Source organism: Sceloporus undulatus, chromosome 2, assembly GCF_019175285.1.
Source record: "Sceloporus undulatus isolate JIND9_A2432 ecotype Alabama chromosome 2, SceUnd_v1.1, whole genome shotgun sequence".
NCBI lineage: Eukaryota > Metazoa > Chordata > Lepidosauria > Squamata > Phrynosomatidae > Sceloporus > Sceloporus undulatus.
This window is the reverse complement of record NC_056523.1, coordinates 217,567,633-217,588,778: the sequence shown is the minus strand read 5'-3', so window position 1 is coordinate 217,588,778 and position 21,146 is coordinate 217,567,633. Positions and strand designations below refer to the sequence as shown.

Below are 21,146 nucleotides of genomic sequence, written 5' to 3'. Positions count from 1 at the left end.
AGTAGAATACATAGGGTTATAGAAGTATGAACGTGACCCAAAGGGGCCATCTCAGTCCTGCCCTTCCTTTCTCGCATGAAGGAATATCATGGGGTCCTAGAGTTGAAAGTGGTCCCCTAAGGGCATCCATGTCCTGCCCCTCTTTGCCATGAAGGAAATACATAGGTGTTCTAGGAGTTTTGAAGGGTTCCAATGGGGCATTCAGTCTAGCCCCTCTTGGCATGAAGGAATTACATAGGGTTCTTAGAGTTGAAAGGGCCCCAAGGGCATCCAGTCCTGCCACCTCCTTCTGCCATGACGGAATTTATAGCAGTGTGTAGAGTTTGAAGGGCCCAAGGGCCACGGCAGGTGCTGTGCCTTCCCTTATGCGATGTGCAGAGGGAAACATAAGGTTTCCTAGAGTGCCAGGGCCCCAAAAGGTCACACAGTCCTACCATTTCTTCTGCGATGAAGGGGAATAATTCAGGATATTCGTAGACTTTGAAGGGGGCAATAAGGTAAGGCCACTAATTCTGACCCTTTTTTGCCCTGCAGTGAATACATAAGTGCCTAGAGTTTTGATAGGGCACCAAGTCAATCCAGTCCTGTCCACTCTTTGCCATGAAGGAATACATAGCATTTTGAATGCTGGGGATATAGGGTCTTGAGGTGGAAGGAGGAAGGTTGAGTAAGTGTTCTTTCTGATGGGTATATGAAGGTTTTGATATAGAAGGAGGACTCAAAGGTCCTGACCCAGTCCCACACCTCGGTCTTGATGCCTTTAAAAAGGCATCATTAAAGATGGATTTCTTTTGTGGGGGTCTATTCCCAGAATGACCTCCTAATGAGACAGGACCATTTGTACGTCCAAACCAACCTTCCCTAATGCACTCCTGTTGTTTGAATTGTTTTAAGTCATGTTATTTATTATCGTATGGATTTATTGTCATGGTTATATTTTTTTATGTGGAAGGTGGGAGGTGGAGGAGGTTTGGGGGGAAATTAAGTGGAATGTTTTTATTTATTACCATTTTATTTAATTTATTTTATTTATTACCAGAGAATTTGTATTTGAGCTTTGTATCTGTTATCGTCTAGAAGGCCTGAAAAAAAGAGAAATTTAAAATTTTAATATGGGAAAAACAAATAAAATATATTGTTGTTATTATTTTATTGTTATTGTGTTTTTGTTGTTGTTATATTGTGGACCCACTCTTAACTCCTCCTCTGGAATTTGCATTTTTGAGTGGAAGGAAGGACGGAAGGAAGGAGGAAGAGGAAGGAATAGGGAGGAAGGGAAGTGGAAAGAATTTTTGGCAATGCGCACAAGGAGGCGACAGAGAATGTTGACAAAAACGCATTGCAATTTTGCAATTTTTATGCATGGATTTTGGGGGGGTGTAAGTAGGGGGAATAAATGGGGGGGTTACGTAAGGAGGAATACGTGGGGAGCATTAAGTGGGGGGTCGTAGCTTCTATTCCTAAAATTTGTCTTACAATCTAGAGGTTGTAAGGGGACCCAAGGACCATCCAGTCCAGGCCCCATTCTGCCATGCAGGAAATCTCCATTGAATGCATCCCAGACGAAAGAAGGACAATCCCCGACAGGATTCCTAGGAGGAGCGTTCCTGACAGTATAGGGCTGTTTGACATAGGAACAAAAATCCCTTGGGTTGCTTAGTGTGAGCTCCTTCTTAGATGGTATTTAAACAGAGGCTGGATGGCATCTGTTCAATAGGGATGCTTTGACTGAGAGTTCCTGCATTGGCAGTAATATGGGTTGGATGGATTTGGCCCTTTGTTGGGTGATCTCTTCCAACTCTAGGTATTCTACGTATTATGATGAAATTCCAAAAAGCAAATTTTTTATTTAGTAAATAAATTTATTAATGAAGGCGGAAAAGAAATGTATTAATTTATTTTTGAGCACCTAAATCCAGACTAGCTCTGCGGGACAAAACACTCCCATACTATCCCCAAGGAGATTGGCACAAAAAGGTGGCGGAGGCTCCAGAGCCGGAGGGGAGGATGGACACTTCTCATCGTCCCAGGATGACGCAGAATTTGGTGCGGGCGACCTTCTCAATTGGCTTGGAATGAATATCCATTCAATCCTTCTGGCCCTCAGGGTGCAGAGGACAGCCATGTTTTCCCAGGGGTGTGTTGATGGGGAATTGTAGTCCAAAAGCCATTGCCTAGGACTTTGCTGAGTCCTTGTCAAGCACACACAGTGACACAGACATGAGCTCCTCAGGTGTTAGTGTGGGAGCTAGCAGGCCTCTTGAACTGCAGGTACTATCAATCCTCCTTCCCAGGGTTGTTTGGATTGAATGTCTTGTTATGGGTCTTGGAAAGGACATATTCCCATCATCCTAATTCAAGCCTCATTCTTGCCCTAGAGCACTTCAAGATAGGGTGGGTTGGAAGGAACACATTCCAACATTCCTCAGCAGGCCATTGCAGAGGTTCTATTGGGTGCCCCCTCCCTGCGAGCTCCTTCCTGGTAATTCCCAGCATCCTCAGCCCTCCGGGGATGATGGGAATTTGTAGGTCCACAGTAAGAAATTCTGCACTCGCGAAAGGGAGCCAGCATGCATCAAACCCATAATCCTTCTTCCCTTTGTCCATGAAGAAGAAGCAAAAGGGAAAGCGTTCTTATATATATATATATATTATCTATATGATATGCTTCTATATAAAGTATTTGTAATTTTTAATAGGGTTTTGCTTTGCAGGAATGGTGACCTTTCAGGGGAAGCCTGGTGAGGATCTAATCTCTTGTGATAGAATCAAGAGAGCTTATAAAGGTGTCATTTCTGTTAACAAAAATAGATGTTTTCAGGGGGGGTGACATTATTTTAACAGAAGAGATTTTTGGTATCGGATGGTAGAAATAAAATTGAACGAATAAGGTAGTTTCATAATTCACAGAACAGAAATGAAGATGGATGCAAACATAGTTTTTTTGTGGGGTGTTTGGTGGCTATGTGGGGCCAAACATTCTATCCGACGTTTCAGGTCCGCATCTGTGGGTTGGCATCTCCAGAGGAATTTGTGCTTTGCGTCTCTAAAATTGTTCTCAAAAAACTTTAAATGTTGTTGATGTTTATAGGTTAGTCCTTAGCTCCCATGATTGAGAACATAAAATTCAGATTGAAGGGGATTGGAGGGGTTCAGGGTGGAACCAATGATCAGAGTCTGTTTGTCTTGGGGAGAGAATAAGAAATGAGTGCCAGGGGACAATTCACATGGCAATTTGAATCTCGTAGTGAAGTCAGGGATGTTTGGTTTTGACAAGTTATTAAAATCTCCTAGAAAGCTGCTTTTCTCACTTGTCTTCCCTGGCAGCACATTGGCCCAGTGGTGGTCTTATAGGTGGAAAGTATTGAGAAAACCAGGCCCAGTGTTTGGTAATACATTACGTCTGCCCAGCTGAGGGCCGTTTTACAATGGAGTTTAAAGGGATGGTGATGGATGTATCAGTTTGGTGGAGAGGAGAGTGTTTGAAGCCATAGGTCCTTTATGACTCTTACCGTCACACTCCAGTCAGCATCAAAAGAAGTAGCATAAAGAAACGCGAGGTTGATGGGGCAGTAAAGAGGGAGTTAGATCTTGTCATTGGCGCTGGTTTTTGACAATGAGAACACCTGTGTGTTCGTTGTGGCTTCGAAGTTGGGGGTGTCATTAGCTATGGATCTGTGGGTGACTTGAGCATGCCAGGCATATAAAGGGACTGCAGAGCCCCAGGCACAAACAGCCCTGAAATAACGCGACTAGAAGGAATGGTTTTACAAGGCAAGAGAGCTCAGAAGCATCTGTCAGGCTTCTATGGAATATAATTACTATTACTTATTATTATTATTATTCTGTATTTTATTATATATTATTATTATTATTGTTATTGCTTGGTTGTTATTGCTAAATGCTTTTAGCTGTACAAATTGTTTCAAGGGGAGGGGGCTGCGCAGAATAATTGCAGTGTGGGCATAGTTTAGGGATTAGGTGTGATCGAACATATCTGTAAAGCATATCATTGAGCATCTTATAAACAGAAACCTTTTGCTTCTTACTTGCTTGTTCTTAAGAATGAAGATGGCAAACGCTCCTTGGTAGAGAGAGAGATTAGGGGGACAACTTGGCCCTCTTGATCCTTGCCTTATGTGCTTTGGCCATCCGGAGGAGGGAGCTTGCCTCTGGAGGATGTTTTGAGGGTCATCTTCAATGCATCCTTGAGGGAATAATCAAGTTTGATTGCGTGTGTGAAGGTAAAGGTTTGGTTATTGCGAAAAGAAAAGTTTGCTTTGAATGGAAAATTAGAAACCAGATCTTAACATTTCTCTTTCTTGTTTTTTCTTACAGGCCACAGTATGCTGCTTCGGAGGATTGGCAAGCTCAATGAGGCCCTTGATAGAACGCTGCGTGGCTGATTGATGCGGGTCCGCAACAAACAAGCCGAAAATTGGAGAGTGGCTAAAGGCCGAGGCGCATGGAAGCTAGTAAGTAGCCAGCCCTTGCCTCTCACGCTGGGGAAGTCTGTATGATTGAGCCTTTTGATTTGCGAGGGAAAAGCGGAAAGAGCAATGAGAATACGAGGAAACGGACAGGCCCTTTGCAACGACAGCAAAAGGACGATGGGGAAGCAGTCTCTTCCCTCATAGACTAGAGACATCATGTCAAGGAATGTTTTGCTGGTGACGAGAGGAGAGGACCACAGTCTCATGTCTTGAAATTGCTCTTGGATTTTTTAACTTCCAGGGTAAAACCTGGAATAAATTGTTTTATTTGGGACACTGTTATTCACCATGTGGGGAAAGCAATACAATAAATTAGAGTCCCACTGACAAATGGCAAACCGCCACTTGTTCCATTCTGTGCCTTTTGTAAACCACCTTGTGGAGTATTTGAAATTGCAGGTGGAAGCAGGTGCAAAGAATGCCAAAGAACCCTTTTTTAGCCAAAGCAGGAGAGTTCTTTGTCGTGCATTCTTGTGTGTTGCAAAAGGGGGAAGAGCGCAAAAAAATAAAAGGCCTATTTTAATGTCTATATATTAAGGATCGGCATTAAAGACTTGGGATGGGAAGCAGCTTCTTTTGTATATTTTAGGTATGAGGAAGATCGAATAGAGGAAAAAGGAAGGAGGATGGGGAATTTTGATAATGCAGGGGGTGGTTTTATGTTTGTGTGGGGGTGTTTTGGCTGTGTCCGCGGGTTAAGATAAGATGGATAAATTTTAAAGAAAGGTATAAGAATTGTTTTAATGTTGCCACTTGATTGTATGACAACTGTTGCCATTCCATTCAGGGCTGTACACTGGAATTGCTAGCAATGAGTAACCTGAGTGTGGAAAAGAAGGTGTAAGGCTTTTGCATGGTGAGTCTTAGGAGCTGGTCAGTTTGGAGGGCTGGCCTCATGAGGAATTACCATCTGGTATTCCGAATTGCCATCTTTCTTTGAGCAAAGTCAGTGCAATAAAAGGAGATTAAGGCTTGTGTCTGGCGTGGCTTGGGAGGAAGAGGCCTATTTGTGGGGCTGGACTACTCTTCCTCTGCCCCCTGCTGACCCCATTCACTTTGGCTCCCTCCCTTCCTGGGGCCATGAGTTCAAGAGGTCGGAAGAGGGTTTACTACTAGGCATGCGCCCTTGGGAAACTACTCGCCTCCTCTTCTTCCCCCATGTTCTCCTGCTCCGCCTTAGTGCTTTCAGGATCGCAGAGCAATGAGGCGCCTTCTCCACCTCCGCCGCCTGGGCTCCCTGGCTGTAAGTAGGCATGGGACCAGGCGTCCTCCTTTTCCCGGACATGCCCTCCCTTTCAACCTTCTGTCCAGGAGGCATTCCCAAAGGTCCTCCATTTGGGCAGGACTAAGAAGCAGGCACTGACATTGCTAGGAGTGTTTGCAGCCTTTGTCCTCCATTTGGAGCAGGGCTAAGGAGCAGCCATTTATACTTATAGTAGTGTTCCTTTAGCTTTTAATGGGGAATGGCCTCCTTGTTTCCTGCTTGTCCTCCATTTGGAGCAGGACTAAGAAGCAGGGCTTTATATTTCTGTTAGTGTTGTTAAGATTTTAAAGGGGAATGGCCTCTCTTTTTTTCCTGCCTGTCCTCCATTTTGGGCAGAAGCAAGAAATGACATTTCTAGGAGTGTTTAGAGCTTCCATTGACAGATGTCCTCCCTTTTTTCCTGCCTGTCCTCCATTTTGCCTGCCTGGTGCCTTCTACCCACAGGCCTCCCCCAAACCCTGGCATCTTGCCCCCATTTGGGACATGCTTTTGAGGAGTGCAAAGAAAGGGGTGGATAGGGCTTTTTTGGGGAGGCAAAGGGTGATCCAGAGGCATGCCAGCCCCTTTCCTCTGGGTGGCTTTGCCTTTGTTGTTGTTGTTGTTGTTGTTGTTGTGTGCCTTCAAATTGTATTGTTTTAAAGTATATTTAACATGTTTATCTTTTTTTTTAACATGTAATTTGTTTTAATATTGTAATGATGTATTTCAGTTTTAATGTACCATTTTGGTATGTTTTTAATTGTACTGTCTTTTTAATGTTGTCAGCAGCCCAGAGTCCCAATTTTGAGAAAAGAGTGGGATATAAATGAATATTACAACAACAACAACAACAACAACCAGTCAAGTCATTTCTGGCAACCCTAAGGTGATCCTATCATGGGGTTTTCTTGGCAGCATTTGCTCAGAGAGGTTTGCCATAGCCATCCTCTGAGGCTGAGAGAGTGTGACTTGCCCTACTTGTTGTTGAGTTCCTTCATGGTGTTTCCAACTTATGGCAATCCTAAGGCAAAATTTGCCAAGATAACCCCAGGATGGGGTCTATCCTGGGCTTTTCTTGGTAAATTTCTTCAGAGGGGGTTTGTCATTGCTATCCTCCAAGGCTGAGAAAGTGTGACTTGCCCAGGGGCACCTAATTGGCTTCATGGTTCAGCTGGGGTTTGAACCTTGGTCTCCAAAGTCCAATGCTCAAACTGCTAGGCCAGGCTGGGTCTGGGCTTTGCCTTTGCAGCCCCACAAACTGCTGTGTGAAGAGTGGGAGGTTTAAGGAGCCCAGGGGCACCCAGGACCCTGAGGTAGTAGACAAGAGGATAGTCCTGACCTAGGGGAAATTTGGGGGTTTAGGTTACAACTCCCAGAATCCCCAGGACCATGCTGATTGAGAGATTATGGGAAATGTTGTTGTGTGCATTCAAGTCAATTTTGACGTGGCAACTCTTAAGCTGAACCTATTGCAGAGTTTTCTGTGCAAGATTTGTTCAGAGGGGGTGTGCCATTGCCTCCCTCAGAGGTTGAGAGAGTGTGGCTTGCCCAAGATCATCCAGTGAGTTTCCATGTCTGAATGACGATTCAAACCCTGACCTCTCAGAGTCCTAGTCCAACACTCAGTCCATTACACCACACTGGCTCACTATTGTGGGAGTTGTTGTTGTGTGCCTTCCAGTCATTTATGACTTATAGGGCCCCAAAGGTTACAATGTCATGGGGTTTTTTAGGCAAGATTTGTTCAGAAGAGATGTCCCTCAGAGGCTGAGAGAGTATAGCTTGGCCAAGATTATTCAGTGGGTTTCCATGGCTGGGTGGGGATTCGAACCCTGGTCTCCCAGAGTCCTAGTCCAACACTCAAAGCATTACACTGTGCTGTCTCTCATTCTGGGAGCAGTAATAATAAAAAAGGGATATTTTCCAAGCTCTGATCACTCTTATCACCACCCTCATTCTGTTTACAGAAGCAAAGGAGGATGAAGTTGAATTCTGGTTCATGGCTGGTGAGAGGACAATAACCGCCACTGCCCTGGAGGATGGCACACTAATTTAGGGGGTGTGAGATGTTGTTGTGTGCCTTCAAGTCCTTTCCAAGTTAAGACAACCCTAAGACAAACCTAACCTGGTTTTTTCTTGGCAAAGAGTTGTTCAGAGGAGGTTTGCCATTGCCTTCCCTGAGGCTGAGAACATATGACTTGCCCAAGGCAACCCAGTGGGTTGCATGGCCGAGCAGGAATCGAACCCTCTCTCCGTAGTCATCACCCAGCACTCAAATCGCTTCGCTATGCTGGCTCTCTAAACCCATTCCATGCATATAGACACAGAGTAGCCATACGGGGAGTTGTATGCTTAGTTGTTGAAGGTAGTAGTGTTGCTGGGCTCAGGGGCTGGGGAAAAATAGAAATGGGCCTGGATTCAAAAAATTTCAGAAAAACTGCTCTGAAGTCAAGACTACTCATATTAGTCTCCGCTTTGGAGGGGATCCATACATGTACCATGGAATAAGCTATGTTCTTGTTGTGTGCCTTCACGTCAGTTTAGACTTACGACGATAAAGTGAACCTGTCATAGGGTTTTTCCTTGGCAAGATTTGTTCAGAGGAGGTTTGCAACTACCCTGAGGTTGAGAGCATGTGACTTGCCCAAGGTGGTACAGAATCACTATTTTCAAGACAGTTGGAGGTAATGGGGCATATTTCCCCACTCCCCAAATACACTCAGGCTGCATCTGCACCTCAAAGCTCTGGTGCTACAACAAACTACAATGCCCAGAATTCCATCACATGGAGCCATGGCAGTTAAAGTGGTGTCAAACTGGATTATTTCTGCAGTGCAGATGCAGCCCTACTCCCTGTGAATCAGTTGCACTCTCTGCTAAGCAGGAGAGAAGTCTAGGAGCTCTCGAACTGAACAACCATTGAAGGGTTTTCAGACTCATAAACTGCACAGTTAAACATCTGCAAATATTTTCTTGATTAAGAGAGTGTAACAAACAGGGCCTTTCCCCTCCTTCCCTTTTGTCTTGTAGCTTCGCTCTCAGAATCTATTGGGGACTTTTGGGAGAAGGCCTCAAACAGTGATCTTGAACCATACATACAGCACAGAGGAAGGAAACACCAAGTCTGTTGGACGCTATCCAATACCCAATAAGAAGGATTTGCCTTATGACATAGTAGAACTTATGGAGGAAGTAGAAGTAAAGGTAAGAGTGTCTCCTTGGGTTGGGAAAAGACAAACAACTCTATCGCTTCCCAGCCTTTTGGCTAAAATCAAGTATAGTGTCCGTTCTTATCACTTTAACAATTGTGTTGTGCCAAATTTATCTAATAATATACATAACAGGATCACTGGATCTAAAATCAAAATATCTTTTTGATATCTTTAAGTGATATCTTTAGGAGCCCTGGTGGCGCAGTGGGTAAATGCCTATACTGCAGCCATTCACTCGAAACCACAAGGTTGCGAGTTCAAGACCAGCAAAAGGGCCCAAGCTCGACTCAGGCTTGCATCCTTCCGAGGAGGGAGCTAAAATGAGTACCCAGACTGTTGGGGGCAAATTAGCTTACTTGCTAATTAGCTTACTTGCTGTTCACCGCTATGATCTTTGGAATAGCGGTATATAAATAAAACAAATTATTAAATTAAGTATGCTATTTTGCTTTTAAAATATGTTTTAAGAATTAAATATATTCCAAGAATGAGATATTATGTGTGTATGTGTGCCAAAATTGAAAATCCAGCAGTTACTCAGAGTTGATCTCTTCATGATATGTCACATAGCAAATTATTATTATTATTATTATTATTATTATTATTATTATTATTATTAACCTTTATTTATAAAGCACTGTAAATTTACACAGCGCTGTACATACAGTCTTTTTAATTGGACGGTTCGCTGCCCTGCAAAAGGTCTGCCAGACAAATAAGATCTAAACCAGTCAAGAACAGAGTCTGAAAACCCAAGGTCAGAAAGTATATCAACTAGAAAACAGTGATCAACAGTGTCAAAGGCTGCAGACAGATCAAGAAGGATGAGAACAGAGTAAAGGCCATTAGCCTTGGCCTGTAAAAGGTCATTGGAGATCTTAGTGAGAGCTGTCTCTGTGGAATGCCTTGGGTGGAAACCAGACTGAAAGGGATCAAGGATGGAGTTGGCTTCAAGAAACTCAAGACAGCGAGAATAAACAACCCGTTCCAAAACTTTAGAAAGAAAGGGAAGAAGAGAAATTGGACGATAGCTAGACAAAGAGGAGGGGTCAAGAGAAGGTTTTTTCAGAATTGGGGAAATGAGAGCATGTTTGAAGTCTGAAGGGAAGGAGCCTATATATATAGAGAGAGATTGAAGATATGGAGAAGCGAGGGCAGAAAAGAGGGAGTTACAGAAATTAGAAGACGAGTAGGAACTGGAGCAAGAGAACAGATTGCAGGTTTGCAAGAGTTCAGAAGTGTAGAGAGTTCATCCAAAGAAGCAAGAGGAAAAACAGAAAAAATTTTAGGCGAGGGCAATAGAAGATTATGAGCAGAAGAAGAATCGGGAGGGACTATCTTAGAACGAATAGTGGTAATCTTAGAGATGAAGTAATTTGCAAAGTCATTAGGAGAGAATGATGAAGAGACAGGAGGAGAGGGAGGTTTAAGCAAAGAGTTGAAGGTGGAGAACAAACGCTGCGGGTGCTTCTCATTGGCGGAGATCAATGATTTGTAATAAGTTTGTTTAGCCATAGAGAGGGCGCATGAGAATGAAACAAAAATAATCAGTTTTGTTCCTGGTGCTTAATGCAAAACCAGTGCAGGGATTTTTAAAGTGATAAGAACAGATCAATTATTTTATTAGAAATTATTTACAACTACAGTTTAGCATAGGAATAATAAACAGTTCATATGATATGAATTCAAATAATGCCATTGCAAAAAGATAATAATATTGCTGATTAAATTATATATACAGTCGTCCCTCCCGATTCATGGTCTTGCCATTCATGTCCCTCAGTCGTTCGTGGACTGCAAGCTGGAAGGGACATAATGGTGCATGTGCACAGCACTGCACACATGAGTGCACCCCCATTGTAATAAATGGGGCTTCAATATTGGAGATTTTCCCAATTCGTGGGTGGTGGTGGTCCAGAACAGATCCCCTGCGAATTGGAAAGGACGAGTGTGTGTGTGTGTGTGTGTGTGCGCGTGTGTGTGCGTGTGTGTGTCTGTAATTTAATATAATAATAGTGATGATTAAATGATAGATAGATAGATTTTTAATCATCACTCTACTATTATCTACTGTGTGCTTTGCTGCTGTTCCAGAGGCAAATGCTTACCAGTCCTAGGTGAATGGGAAAGTGAAACGACTGTATACAAATACAAAGCTTTCATTTTCTCTTAATCAGAGCTATACTAGATTCTGAGTACCATTTTTCTCTTCTTTGTCTTTGGTCTAATCTGCCCTGCAGAAATAATGCAGTTTAACATTGCTTTAACTGCCATGGGAGACTTTTAGTCTCCCTCCCCCCTTGTTTTTCTTTCTCTTTGCTTTAAATGGCATAGCACTTTACCTCTTTGGCAATTACAAGGAGTGAACTCCTGAAACAGAATATCCCATTTATATACACATTACACACACACACACACACACACACACACTGTGGTAATATACAGTAGGTGGCAATGTAAAATTTGATGTATTTGCCAGAAAGATATTCAAACATGCATGTGATTAATATGTGGAAATATTTGATGCTGCTGCTGATGATGAATATCCCAACTCTTAGCAGAATTATTAGTCCATCTGGAGGAGCACATAACAGTGAATGGAAGGTGTCTGATTTCTTTTTTTATTAATTCCCAGAGTGGTTTTTTACCCAATGTGTTTAAAGTGATGTCTCATCGACCAGCAGAATTCAGAGCATTCTTTGCTTATTACAATGCCATTATGAACAAGGAGTCAGGTAAGAACAGCAACCAGATTTTGGAGTATAGCCTGAAAAAATGTCTTTCTTGATATTTTAATAATCCACTGGTGGCTAATAGAATTCCACTGTCAATACCAATGGTTGTATGACCACTTTAAGTATAGCTACTAACCTTCCTTAAGTCTATCAACAGAACAATTAGGAGAACACAGTAGCATCCGTTGGCTTTACAATCCTGACACATGTTACCCCTTGGTACAAAAGAAACCCATCTTCCAAAATCCCCAGTTTGTGCTTTCTTGTTACCTTATTCCAGTGGTTCACTGGTTCTGGAGACCACTGTTTTTTTTTTAAGGCCATAGTGAAAATAAGAGGTTTCTTTGAAGTTTCCTGCACATGCCAAAGCAGCAAGGCACTTTCCAGTACAAAAAATTAGAACTGAAAATAAGAAAATACTTGTCTTCTTTGGAATTGGTAATTTAGGGTCTTCAAAGACATTTCCTTTCCTCATACTTCCACATGAGTGAAAATAATGTCCCACATGCATGCAAATAATGTCATTATTCATGCCATGTGCCTGGATAACAAATGTAGTAGTTCTGTTTTAATTCTGAAAGCCTTTCTAGTGGCTTGAAGTTGCCTGCAGAGAACAAACAAGGCAAAGGGATAATGTGGTAAAATATAAGTAATGGCAATGTGGATACTGGGTATGATCCTGAAGAAAATTCAAATAGGTGATATTTATTTACTAATTTTAGATTTTGCTGGAGGTGTGTGCCTTCAAGTCATTACCAATTTATAGTGAATGACCTTAAGACAAAACCTATCACAGGGTTTATTTGCCAAGATGTGTTCAGAGAGGGTTTGCCATTGCTCTGAGGCAGAGAGAGTGTGACTTGCCATAGGTCACCCAATGGGTTTCCATAGCTGAGTGGGAATTCAAATCCTGGTCACACAGCTCAGAAGATGATGGAGAAAGATAGGTTACTGCTGACACCTTACCAGAAAGCTGCCCCAATGAGCTATCCTTGTAGCTTCATATAGATCTTAAAAAGCATGTGAGAGTGTAAGTCTGTGATTGTATAGACAGCTCTAAGAATACAACTTGCTCTTTGTATTTCTGTTATCCCATAGGCAACCTAAGCAAGGCTGACAAGGAACTCATTATTGTGGCTACGAGTATTGTCAACAAGTGTCCCTACTGCGTAGTTGCACATAGTGCTTTGCATCGGATATATTCCAAGAAACCAACTCTGGCAGATCAGGTCAGTTCTTCATCTTCCCTCCTTTTCTTTCTTTCCTACTTTTTGGGGGGTTATAAGGGTATGTTTTTTAACTTCTGTATTGCCTTATGCAGCAAATAACCAGTTATGCAAGAAATAACTGCCACTACACTGCTGAATTTGGATGGTGCAGCAACAACAAAGAGTTGTGAAACGTTCATACAACCAGATAGACGAGGTATCCCCTCAAAGTACTGACTGAATGCTAATCAACTGAAAATGGCCCACACGCTTCAAGTGCATAACAAACATTACGGAATTATGTGTTAACTGCATAATTGATGGCTTGCATCTTATGTTTTTGAGCTGTCTTCATATAATTGAGAGAACTCATCAATACTTTGATTACTGTAGTTTGTACTGCATGAGTGGATGAATGCATTTTGACAATTTTTGCAAGAGCTCAAAGACATATAGCTATGTTAGTCTGGAAAATCAGTCTGCAAAGGGATCTTGTAGCACCTTTGAGCCTACCTAAAAGAAAGAAGCTGGTAACATAAGCTTTCATAGACATCATTCTACTTCCTTGTATGTATTTGGTGAAGCAGAAAGCCCAGGGGCAGGCCTATATAGCAATCTATGTATGAGAATGTCTGTACGGATGCAAACCTTTATGTATGTGGTGATTAGGTGACAAGAGCTGTTACCCAAATGGCCATCAAGCCCATCAACCCATCATGCTGTAATGATGCCCAAATTTCCTTTTCTATATAAGCAAAATATATCAGTTACATGGAAGCTCTTTCCTTTTTCTGCCTGTGGTCAAACCTCTTCAGAAACTATAAGCAATGCACTGTGGTTCATATTCAAGAATGTTCCCTAATCCTTGTTGCAAGAATCAGTTTTCTTTGTGTGTGGTCTCATAGGCTCCATATTTGACCAAGTGTTGTGTTTCCTAGGTTCAAGGTGTAATATGATGTAGCTTTGCTTCTGTGCAGGTGATGGTGAATTGGAAGATGGCTGACCTCAGTGCTCGAGAGCTGGCCATGCTTGAATTTGCACTTGCTGTATGCCGAGCAGAGAATATCACTGAAGAGCACTTTCAGAAGTTGGAGGCTCAGGGATTTGACCGAGAAGATGCCTGGGATATAGGCACCATTTCAGCCTTCTTTGCCATGTCAAATCGCATGGCTCACTTCACAGACCTGCATCCAAACCCAGAATTCTTCACCATGGGAAGAGTACCAAGAGAAAAAGAGAAGACCAAATCTTCCTAACAAAGTCTGCTGGCACCAGATCTTTGCAGTGATATTGGACTCTCAACATGGAGGCCAAACCTGGTTTATTATGATATAGAGGTCCCAAGGACGAAAATGAAAAGGCATTTGATGCAAGTGAGAAAGGAAATCCACTTAGTTTTCGGATGTACTTATGCAGTAATTTTCCAGTAAAGCCTCAGCTGATATGAAGCATCTGAATTCATGATAAGATCAGACACTGGCTGTTCAGCTTCTTTTGATTGTAATCAGTAATGCACTGTGCTTTATAAATACCTACAGGGTTTACACATTCATAACATATTTTGTTTCTAGTTAGTCCAGTTGGCCCAGCACTTACCTGTTACAGCAAATCTTTTATTGGCCAAAATGTGAAGAAATTTTTTACTCAAACATTGGAAAATATATTTAGAAAGATTCTCTTTCTCATTTCCTCCCTAAGCAGGTGCCTACTTGATTGTTGCTGAGATAAAGACACTTCTGTTTTAAATTTTAATCATGCTGACTATTTTATTGTGTGGCTTTTAACATATTTTATATTATGTCTTTACATTTTAATTGTTTTTTTTTTCTTTTAAAACTCCTCCTGGGTAGTATAAAAATAAATAGGTATATAATCTCTGCTCTGTTGGTCTTCTTGTAAATCTTCCCAGAAGCATTTCCCAAACCATAACAACAGTGAAACAAAACAGATAAGAAGGTTTTCCTAAGGCTGACATTCCAGAGTTCCATTAAATTATCTTAAAGTCTACATATTTTCATAACACTTGTAAGGAAATGTGAATATGCAAACTTTTCATTTTAAAATGAGATTCTTTCCAATATATTGAGTGATACATGTAGAAAACTAATTTTAGTTGCTAACTACATCCACACAAAACATCTCTGTCACACCCACAAAAGAATGTACTACTGTATATAAACCTTTGTCTTCACATCTGCCCTAATCCTAATTTATTGAATGATCGGTTTCTCAGTAGGTTGTGATGGGATTGTAGTGCCTGCCCATTGTACACAGGTAAAGGAGACTTCCGCTACCTACAGGTACTTTTGTTGTTAACTGCCCTTGAGTCGATCTTAACCCATGGCGACCCCATGGTACTACAGATACTACATGCTTAATATATTCCATTCATTAATTCAGAGTCTCAAATCTTGCATTCTTCATTAAACACCATTCCTTGTACAGTTGAGATGTTATTAGTCAATTCTTCCTACAGTAGCCTATTGATAGTACAGGTAATGAATGAATGAGGCCTTTGTTTCTTTGAGAGAGTCTATATTCAGCTGCAACGCGAAAGTAATTTAGCCTTTCTTTGCAGAAGACTCCATAAAATGCTTCTTGAATTGCATTCTATACTAGGCTGATCAGTACATCAAACAAATCTGATACAAAGCAGATTTAGTGTGTTTAGTAGACTTACTAAAGACTTTGAGAACAGTTTATTCCTCCTCAGCAGCCAAGTAGTACTTTGTCCTTTGCTATGAGAGCAAACCAGAAACATCAGGCTAACAAGGTTTGGTTGAGTAACAAGATGGGCATCCATACACTGTCAGCCCACTACAGGGTGACCCAGAGGTCTTCCTTTTCCAGGACATGCCCTTCTTTCCAGGAGGAAGTTCTAAGTATCTTCCATTTTGAGCATGACTAAGAAGCATGCACTCGTATTTATATTAGTGTTTTAAGCTTTTATTTGGTCATCCTAACTTTTTCTCGAATGTCCTATATTTTATGGTGCCTTGTCTTCACTTATGTTTGTAACATCTGCTCACCCTGGTCCACTGAAAGCCCCTATGATGGACCAAGATTTTTAAGAAGTGAGCTTACAGTTTTGCCCTTTGGGAACGGAGCACCTTCATTCCAAGGGGTTTTAAAGACTGCTTCCCGGTGTCTTTTTAGACACAATTTTAGGTTTCCCAACATCCTTTCTCAGAGTGTCTGTGGAAAATGGAGAGGAGGGAGGGAGGCATGAGATGGACACATAGTACATGGTTGGTCTATTTCTAATTCACCTATTTTTAATGTTTCCATTTGATGGTACAGCCAGGGTCACTCAAGAATCCTGATGCTTAAGGGCCCTTTAAGTGACCACCCAGAAAAGATGAGATGATGGGGACTGTGGCTCTATTTTACTATTTGGACCAGTATGGCCATAGCGGGGCACACCAGAACTGATGATCCTCACTGCAGCATCTCTTCATATTTTAAAGTACTGTATAGTTAGGGAGGACCTTTCCAGGCACACAATCACAATTGCTGGAAGGTCCATCTCCAGTGGTTCCCAAGCTTTCATTTGCCAGATGTTTTGGATTTCAGTTCCCAGAAGTCCTGACTGTTAGCCAACCTGACTAGGGCTTCTGGGAGTCGAAGTCCAGAACATCTGGAGGACTAAAGTTTGGGAATCACTGAGTCCATCCTGCTAAGCAGAAATATACAGTTGTTCATAGCATTCTGGGACGATGCTCACCAAACCCAAGTTTAAACACTTCCAAAAAAGAAGACTCCTGAGGCAGTTAACTCCATTGATGCATACTCATTGCTTTAGGCCTACTTCAATATGATATAAATCTTGTCTACATAACAGTGGTGTTTATCCCAAAGTAATGAGGTTCGCTTCAGAGCAACACAAAGCAACCTCCTTTTTATAAATGTATGAATCAGTGATATTATTTCATTTAAAAATTAGAAATTATATATTCTTTTTTTAAAAAGGCACATGGGTTCCCCACCCCACCTTTAATGTTGAAGGAGTGCAGTTGTAAAAGACACAAGAGGATCGTTTTTTGTGGGTTTTTCGGGCTCTGTGACCATGTTCTAGAAGTGCTTGTTCCTAACATTTTGCCAGCATCTGTGGCTGGCATCTTCAGAGAAAAAGGACACAAAAGGAGTTGAAAGAAGAAATCAGGAGATAATGCTACATGGCTTATAAACTATGTAAACGTATGAGGAACCTCCATAAAGGCACACATGACTAGGGACTGAATTCAGAGATGGCCATGTCAGTCCAGAATATCACTCTGCAAAGGGTAGCACCTTTGAGACTGAGGTCCAAACCACACTGCAGAAATCATCCAGTTTGAGACCGCTTTAACTGTGCTGGCTCAGTGCTATTAAATTCAGGAAATTATAATTGTGTGAGACATTTAGCCTTGTCTGTCAGAGAGGTCTGGTGCCACAATAAACTATAATTCCCAGGACTCCCTAGCCTTGAGCAAGGGCAGTTGAAGTAGTCACAAACTGTGTTGATATAAAATATTACAATTAATTATAATTAATTAATTAATTTTTCGGTGGTGGGGGGTGTTACTCTTTTTCTACTGCCTTCTGTGGTCCAAAACACACTGCAGAAATAATCCAGTTTGAGACTGCGTTAATTTCCCTGGCTCAGTGCTAGGGAATTTGTAGCTTATTGTTGGCACCAGAGTTCTCTCTGACAGAAAAGGCTAAATGTCCCACAAAACTGCAGTTCACAGAATTCCCTAGCCAAGGACATGGACAAGCTCCTTGATCAGGTGAAAAGGATGACCTGTCCCCTCAATCCCTGCCCTTCTTGGTTGACCATTCAGGGAGGAGATATCATAAAAACTGCTATACAGTGGTACCTCGGGATACGAAATGCGCGGGTTACGAAATTTCCGGGATACGAAAAAATCCCATGGGAAATAACTGTTCCGGGTTACGAAGGTTTTTTCGGGTTACGAAAAAATTTTTGGTGCTTTTCGGCGCTATTTGACACGAAATCGCGGCTTTTCCCCATTAGCGCCTATGGGTTTTCGGCTTACGAAGGCTTTTCGGGTTACGAAAGCGGCCGCGGAACGAATTAATTTCGTAACCCGAGGGAGCACTGTACATCTTATAGTTAATACATCTCTCCTGGAAGGTACATTTCCACCACCTTTGAAACAGGCAATAGTAAAACCTCTCCTGAAGAAACCTTCCCTTGACCCCCTTCTAATGAGTAGTTATAGGCCGGTCTCCCTGCTACCATTCTTGGGCAAGGTGATTGAGAGGGCAGTCGCCTTTTGACTCCAAGCAGTTTTGGATGAAGCCAATTATCTAGAACCATTTCAAACTGGCTTCAGAACGGGACACAGAGTGGAGACTGCCATGGTCGCCTTAGTCGATGATCTCCGTCTGGGCACTGACAGGGGAAAAGTGACCCTGTTAGTGCTCTTGGATATCTCAGTGGCCTTCAATACCATTGACTACGGTATCCTTCTGAAACACCTGAGAGAGTTGGCTATCAGGGGCATTGCGCTCCAGTGGTTCCGATCTTACCTCTCGGGAAGGTTCCAGTTGGTGAGGCTGGGGGATAGTTGCTCTCATAAAAGAGAGCTGACATCTGTTCCACAGGGTGCCATTCTGTCCCCCATGCTGTTTAACATTTACATGAAGCCGCTGGGAGAGATCATCCAAAAGCATGGAGCACGGTGTTATCAGTACGCTGATGACACCCAGATCTATCTCTCCATGTCACCGACTGATACAGTGACTAAGGATGGCACCTCCACTCTGGATTCCTGCCTGGGGTCAGTAATGGGCTGGATGAGGGAAAACAAACTCAAGCTGAATCCGGAGAAAACAGAGGTACTTGTGATAGGTACCCCAAGTCCAGACAGGGAAATTTGCCACCCTATCCTTGATGGGGTTATGCTTCCCCTAAATGATAAAGCTCACAGTTTGGGAGTACTCCTGGATTCATCTCTACAATTGTCATCTCAAGTAGATGCGATGGCCAAGAGTGCTTGGTACCAGCTTTGGCTGATACACCAGCTGCGCCCCTGTCTGGGCAGAAAGGACCTTGAAACTATAGTACATGCACTGGTAACCTCTCGCTTGGATTTCTGTAATGCGCTCTACATGGAGCTACCTTTGTACCAGGTTCGGAAGCTACAGCTAGTTCAGAATGCAGCAGCCAGATTGATCACAGGCACTCCAAGATCGGACCACATAACACCTATATTAAAATCTCTCCACTGGCTGCCTATTAGCTTCCGGGCGCAATACAAAGTGTTGGTTGTTACCTATAAAGCCCTACATGGCTTGGGCCTGAGTTACTTGAGGGAGCGCCTCTCCCTACATAATCTGCCCTGCACCCTCAGAACAACGGGGAAATTTTTACTTGATTGCTCCAAGGTAAAACTAGCAGCAACTCACCGGAGGGCTTATACAGCGACTGCCCCTACCCTCTGGAATGCACTCCCAGAAAAGATTCGACTCTGTTCTACATTAGAAGCCTTTAAGAAGGCATTAAAAACCCACCTCTTTCAAGTAGCATATCCTCCCGATTCTGTTTAGATTAAGGAGTCCCCCCCCCCCCAAACTGATAGTTTTAAGGATCTGTATATGGTTCAGGTTTTTAGGAAATTGTATGAAATTGTGATTGCAATTACGGAGCCATTATATTGTCTTGTACTGTGACATGTGTCACATGCTTACTATGTTGTGAACTGCTTTGATCTACAGGAAAGGCTGTATATAAATAAAGTTTTTATTATTATTTATTATTGTTGCGGTGCGCCTTCAAGCCTGTCCCGAGACTTATCGGCACCCTAAGCTGGTGCCTTATTATTGATGGTAATTTATATAATGCTATGCTATTTTAACTGGAGGGGGGGGTTATTATGGTTGTTTTATAATTGTTTTTGTATTATTTTATGGATGTAACCTGCCTCGATCTTTCTGGGAGTGGCAGGCTATATATAAATTATTATTATTAACATTATTATTAATCCTGCAGTGTCTTTTGGGAAAATAGTGGGCTTTAAATAATAATAATAATAATAATAATAATAATAATAATAATAATAATAATAATAATAATAAATATAATTATTATTAATCCTGCAGTGTCTTTTGGGGGAAATGCAGGCTATAAATAATAATAATAATAATAATAATAATAATGCAGTGTCTTTTTTTGGGGGGAAGGGCTATAAATAATAATAATAATAATAGTTTTGTTATTGTTGTTGTTATTGTTAACCGTGCATTGCAATGTCTTTTGGGGGGAAGTCCAACACTCAAAACCACACCGGTGGGATTCCAGTGGCGGAACAAAATGGCGGGGGAACCTTCGAGGCGAGATATCAGTTTCCGCCCGGCCCGCATTATGGGTTGCTCCCGACACCGGAAGTGGGGGAAAGGCGGTACTGGCTGCCCCGGAAGAGGCGGAGTTTGCGCGAGAGGGATGCTGCTAGTGCTATTGCTGCTGCTGTCCAAAGAGACGGAGGAAGAGGCGGCGGCGGTGGTGGCGTGGGGCTCGGGATGAGCTGGAAGGCGCGCTGGGGAGCCACTCCGGAGCGGACAGCGGAGGGAGGGGACACGTCGCCCCCACCCTCCCCTCCGCAGCAGCCTCCGCCTCCTCCTTTGCCGCCGGCTCCTTCTTCTTCTTCTTCTTCCCAGCTGCCCCCGTCTCCGTCTCCCGGGGGGAGCTTGTCTGCGTGGCTTCGGGGCAGACCCTGGGGCAGAGGGGGCCGCTCCGTGGAGCCTGCGAGGGAGACCTTCCGGGCCATGACTGGGCTCTACGGGGCCATCCAGCCCGCAGACTCCGTCTCCCCCATCACCCGCACCCACGGCGCCGTCTTCAACCTCGAGTACTCCCCCGGAGGGTAAGCAGGATACTCCTATGGTGGCGCCAGAGGGAGGCACCGGGGATCCTGGCCCATAGGGAGGCACCGGGGATCCTGGCCCATAGGGAGGCACCGGGGATCCTGGCCCATAGGGAGGCATCGGGGTCTAATGGCCCATAGGGAGGCACTGGGGGATCCTGGCCCATAGGGAGGCATCGGGGTCTAATGGCCCATAGGGAGGCACCGGGGGATCCTGGCCCATAGGGAGGCACCGGGGGATCCTGGCCCATAGGGAGGCATATAAATAAACTATATTATTATTATTATTATTAGGGAGAGATCGGGGAACACTGGCCCTTAGGGAGGGCATTAGGGGACGCTGGCCCATAAGGAGGCTTCGGGGGCCGCTTGACCATAGGGAGATAT

The 21,146-nt window shown here is 43.0% G+C and overlaps 2 protein-coding genes and 1 non-coding gene across 3 annotated transcripts in view; all 3 read left to right on the top strand.

Annotated features, from left to right (window-relative positions):
* Positions 1-5,626: 5,626 nt before the first annotated feature.
* LOC121924240 lies at positions 5,627-14,775 on the top strand. Its single transcript, XM_042455509.1, has 5 exons — positions 5,627-5,736; positions 8,767-8,940; positions 11,584-11,683; positions 12,782-12,912; positions 13,869-14,775. The coding sequence occupies exons 1-5, from the start codon at positions 5,695-5,697 to the stop codon at positions 14,145-14,147; spliced, it is 726 nt and encodes a 241-aa protein (XP_042311443.1). The 5' UTR covers positions 5,627-5,694; the 3' UTR covers positions 14,148-14,775.
* LOC121924511 lies at positions 8,982-9,180 on the top strand. Its single transcript, XR_006102632.1, has one exon. It is a non-coding gene; the product is annotated as a U2 spliceosomal RNA (small nuclear RNA).
* A 5,523-nt stretch (positions 14,776-20,298) lies between the features above and the next one.
* Positions 20,299-21,146, top strand: part of DCAF10 (DDB1 and CUL4 associated factor 10) — a 17,237-nt gene continuing 16,389 nt past the window's right edge. Inside the window, exon 1 of the mRNA XM_042454688.1 lies at positions 20,299-20,759. Coding sequence (XP_042310622.1) covers positions 20,416-20,759 — 344 coding nt within the window. The 5' untranslated portion in view covers positions 20,299-20,415. The remainder of the gene's footprint in view (positions 20,760-21,146) is intronic.

Coding starts and splice junctions, on each gene's coding strand:
- LOC121924240 (XM_042455509.1), top strand. CDS start 5,695: ATGAGGCGCCTTCTCCACCTCCGCCGCCTGGGCTCCCTGGCT. Junction 5,737..8,766: donor GCCGCCTGGGCTCCCTGGCT/GTAAGTAGGCAT, acceptor TTTGTCTTGTAG/CTTCGCTCTCAGAATCTATT. Junction 8,941..11,583: donor TGGAGGAAGTAGAAGTAAAG/GTAAGAGTGTCT, acceptor ATTAATTCCCAG/AGTGGTTTTTTACCCAATGT.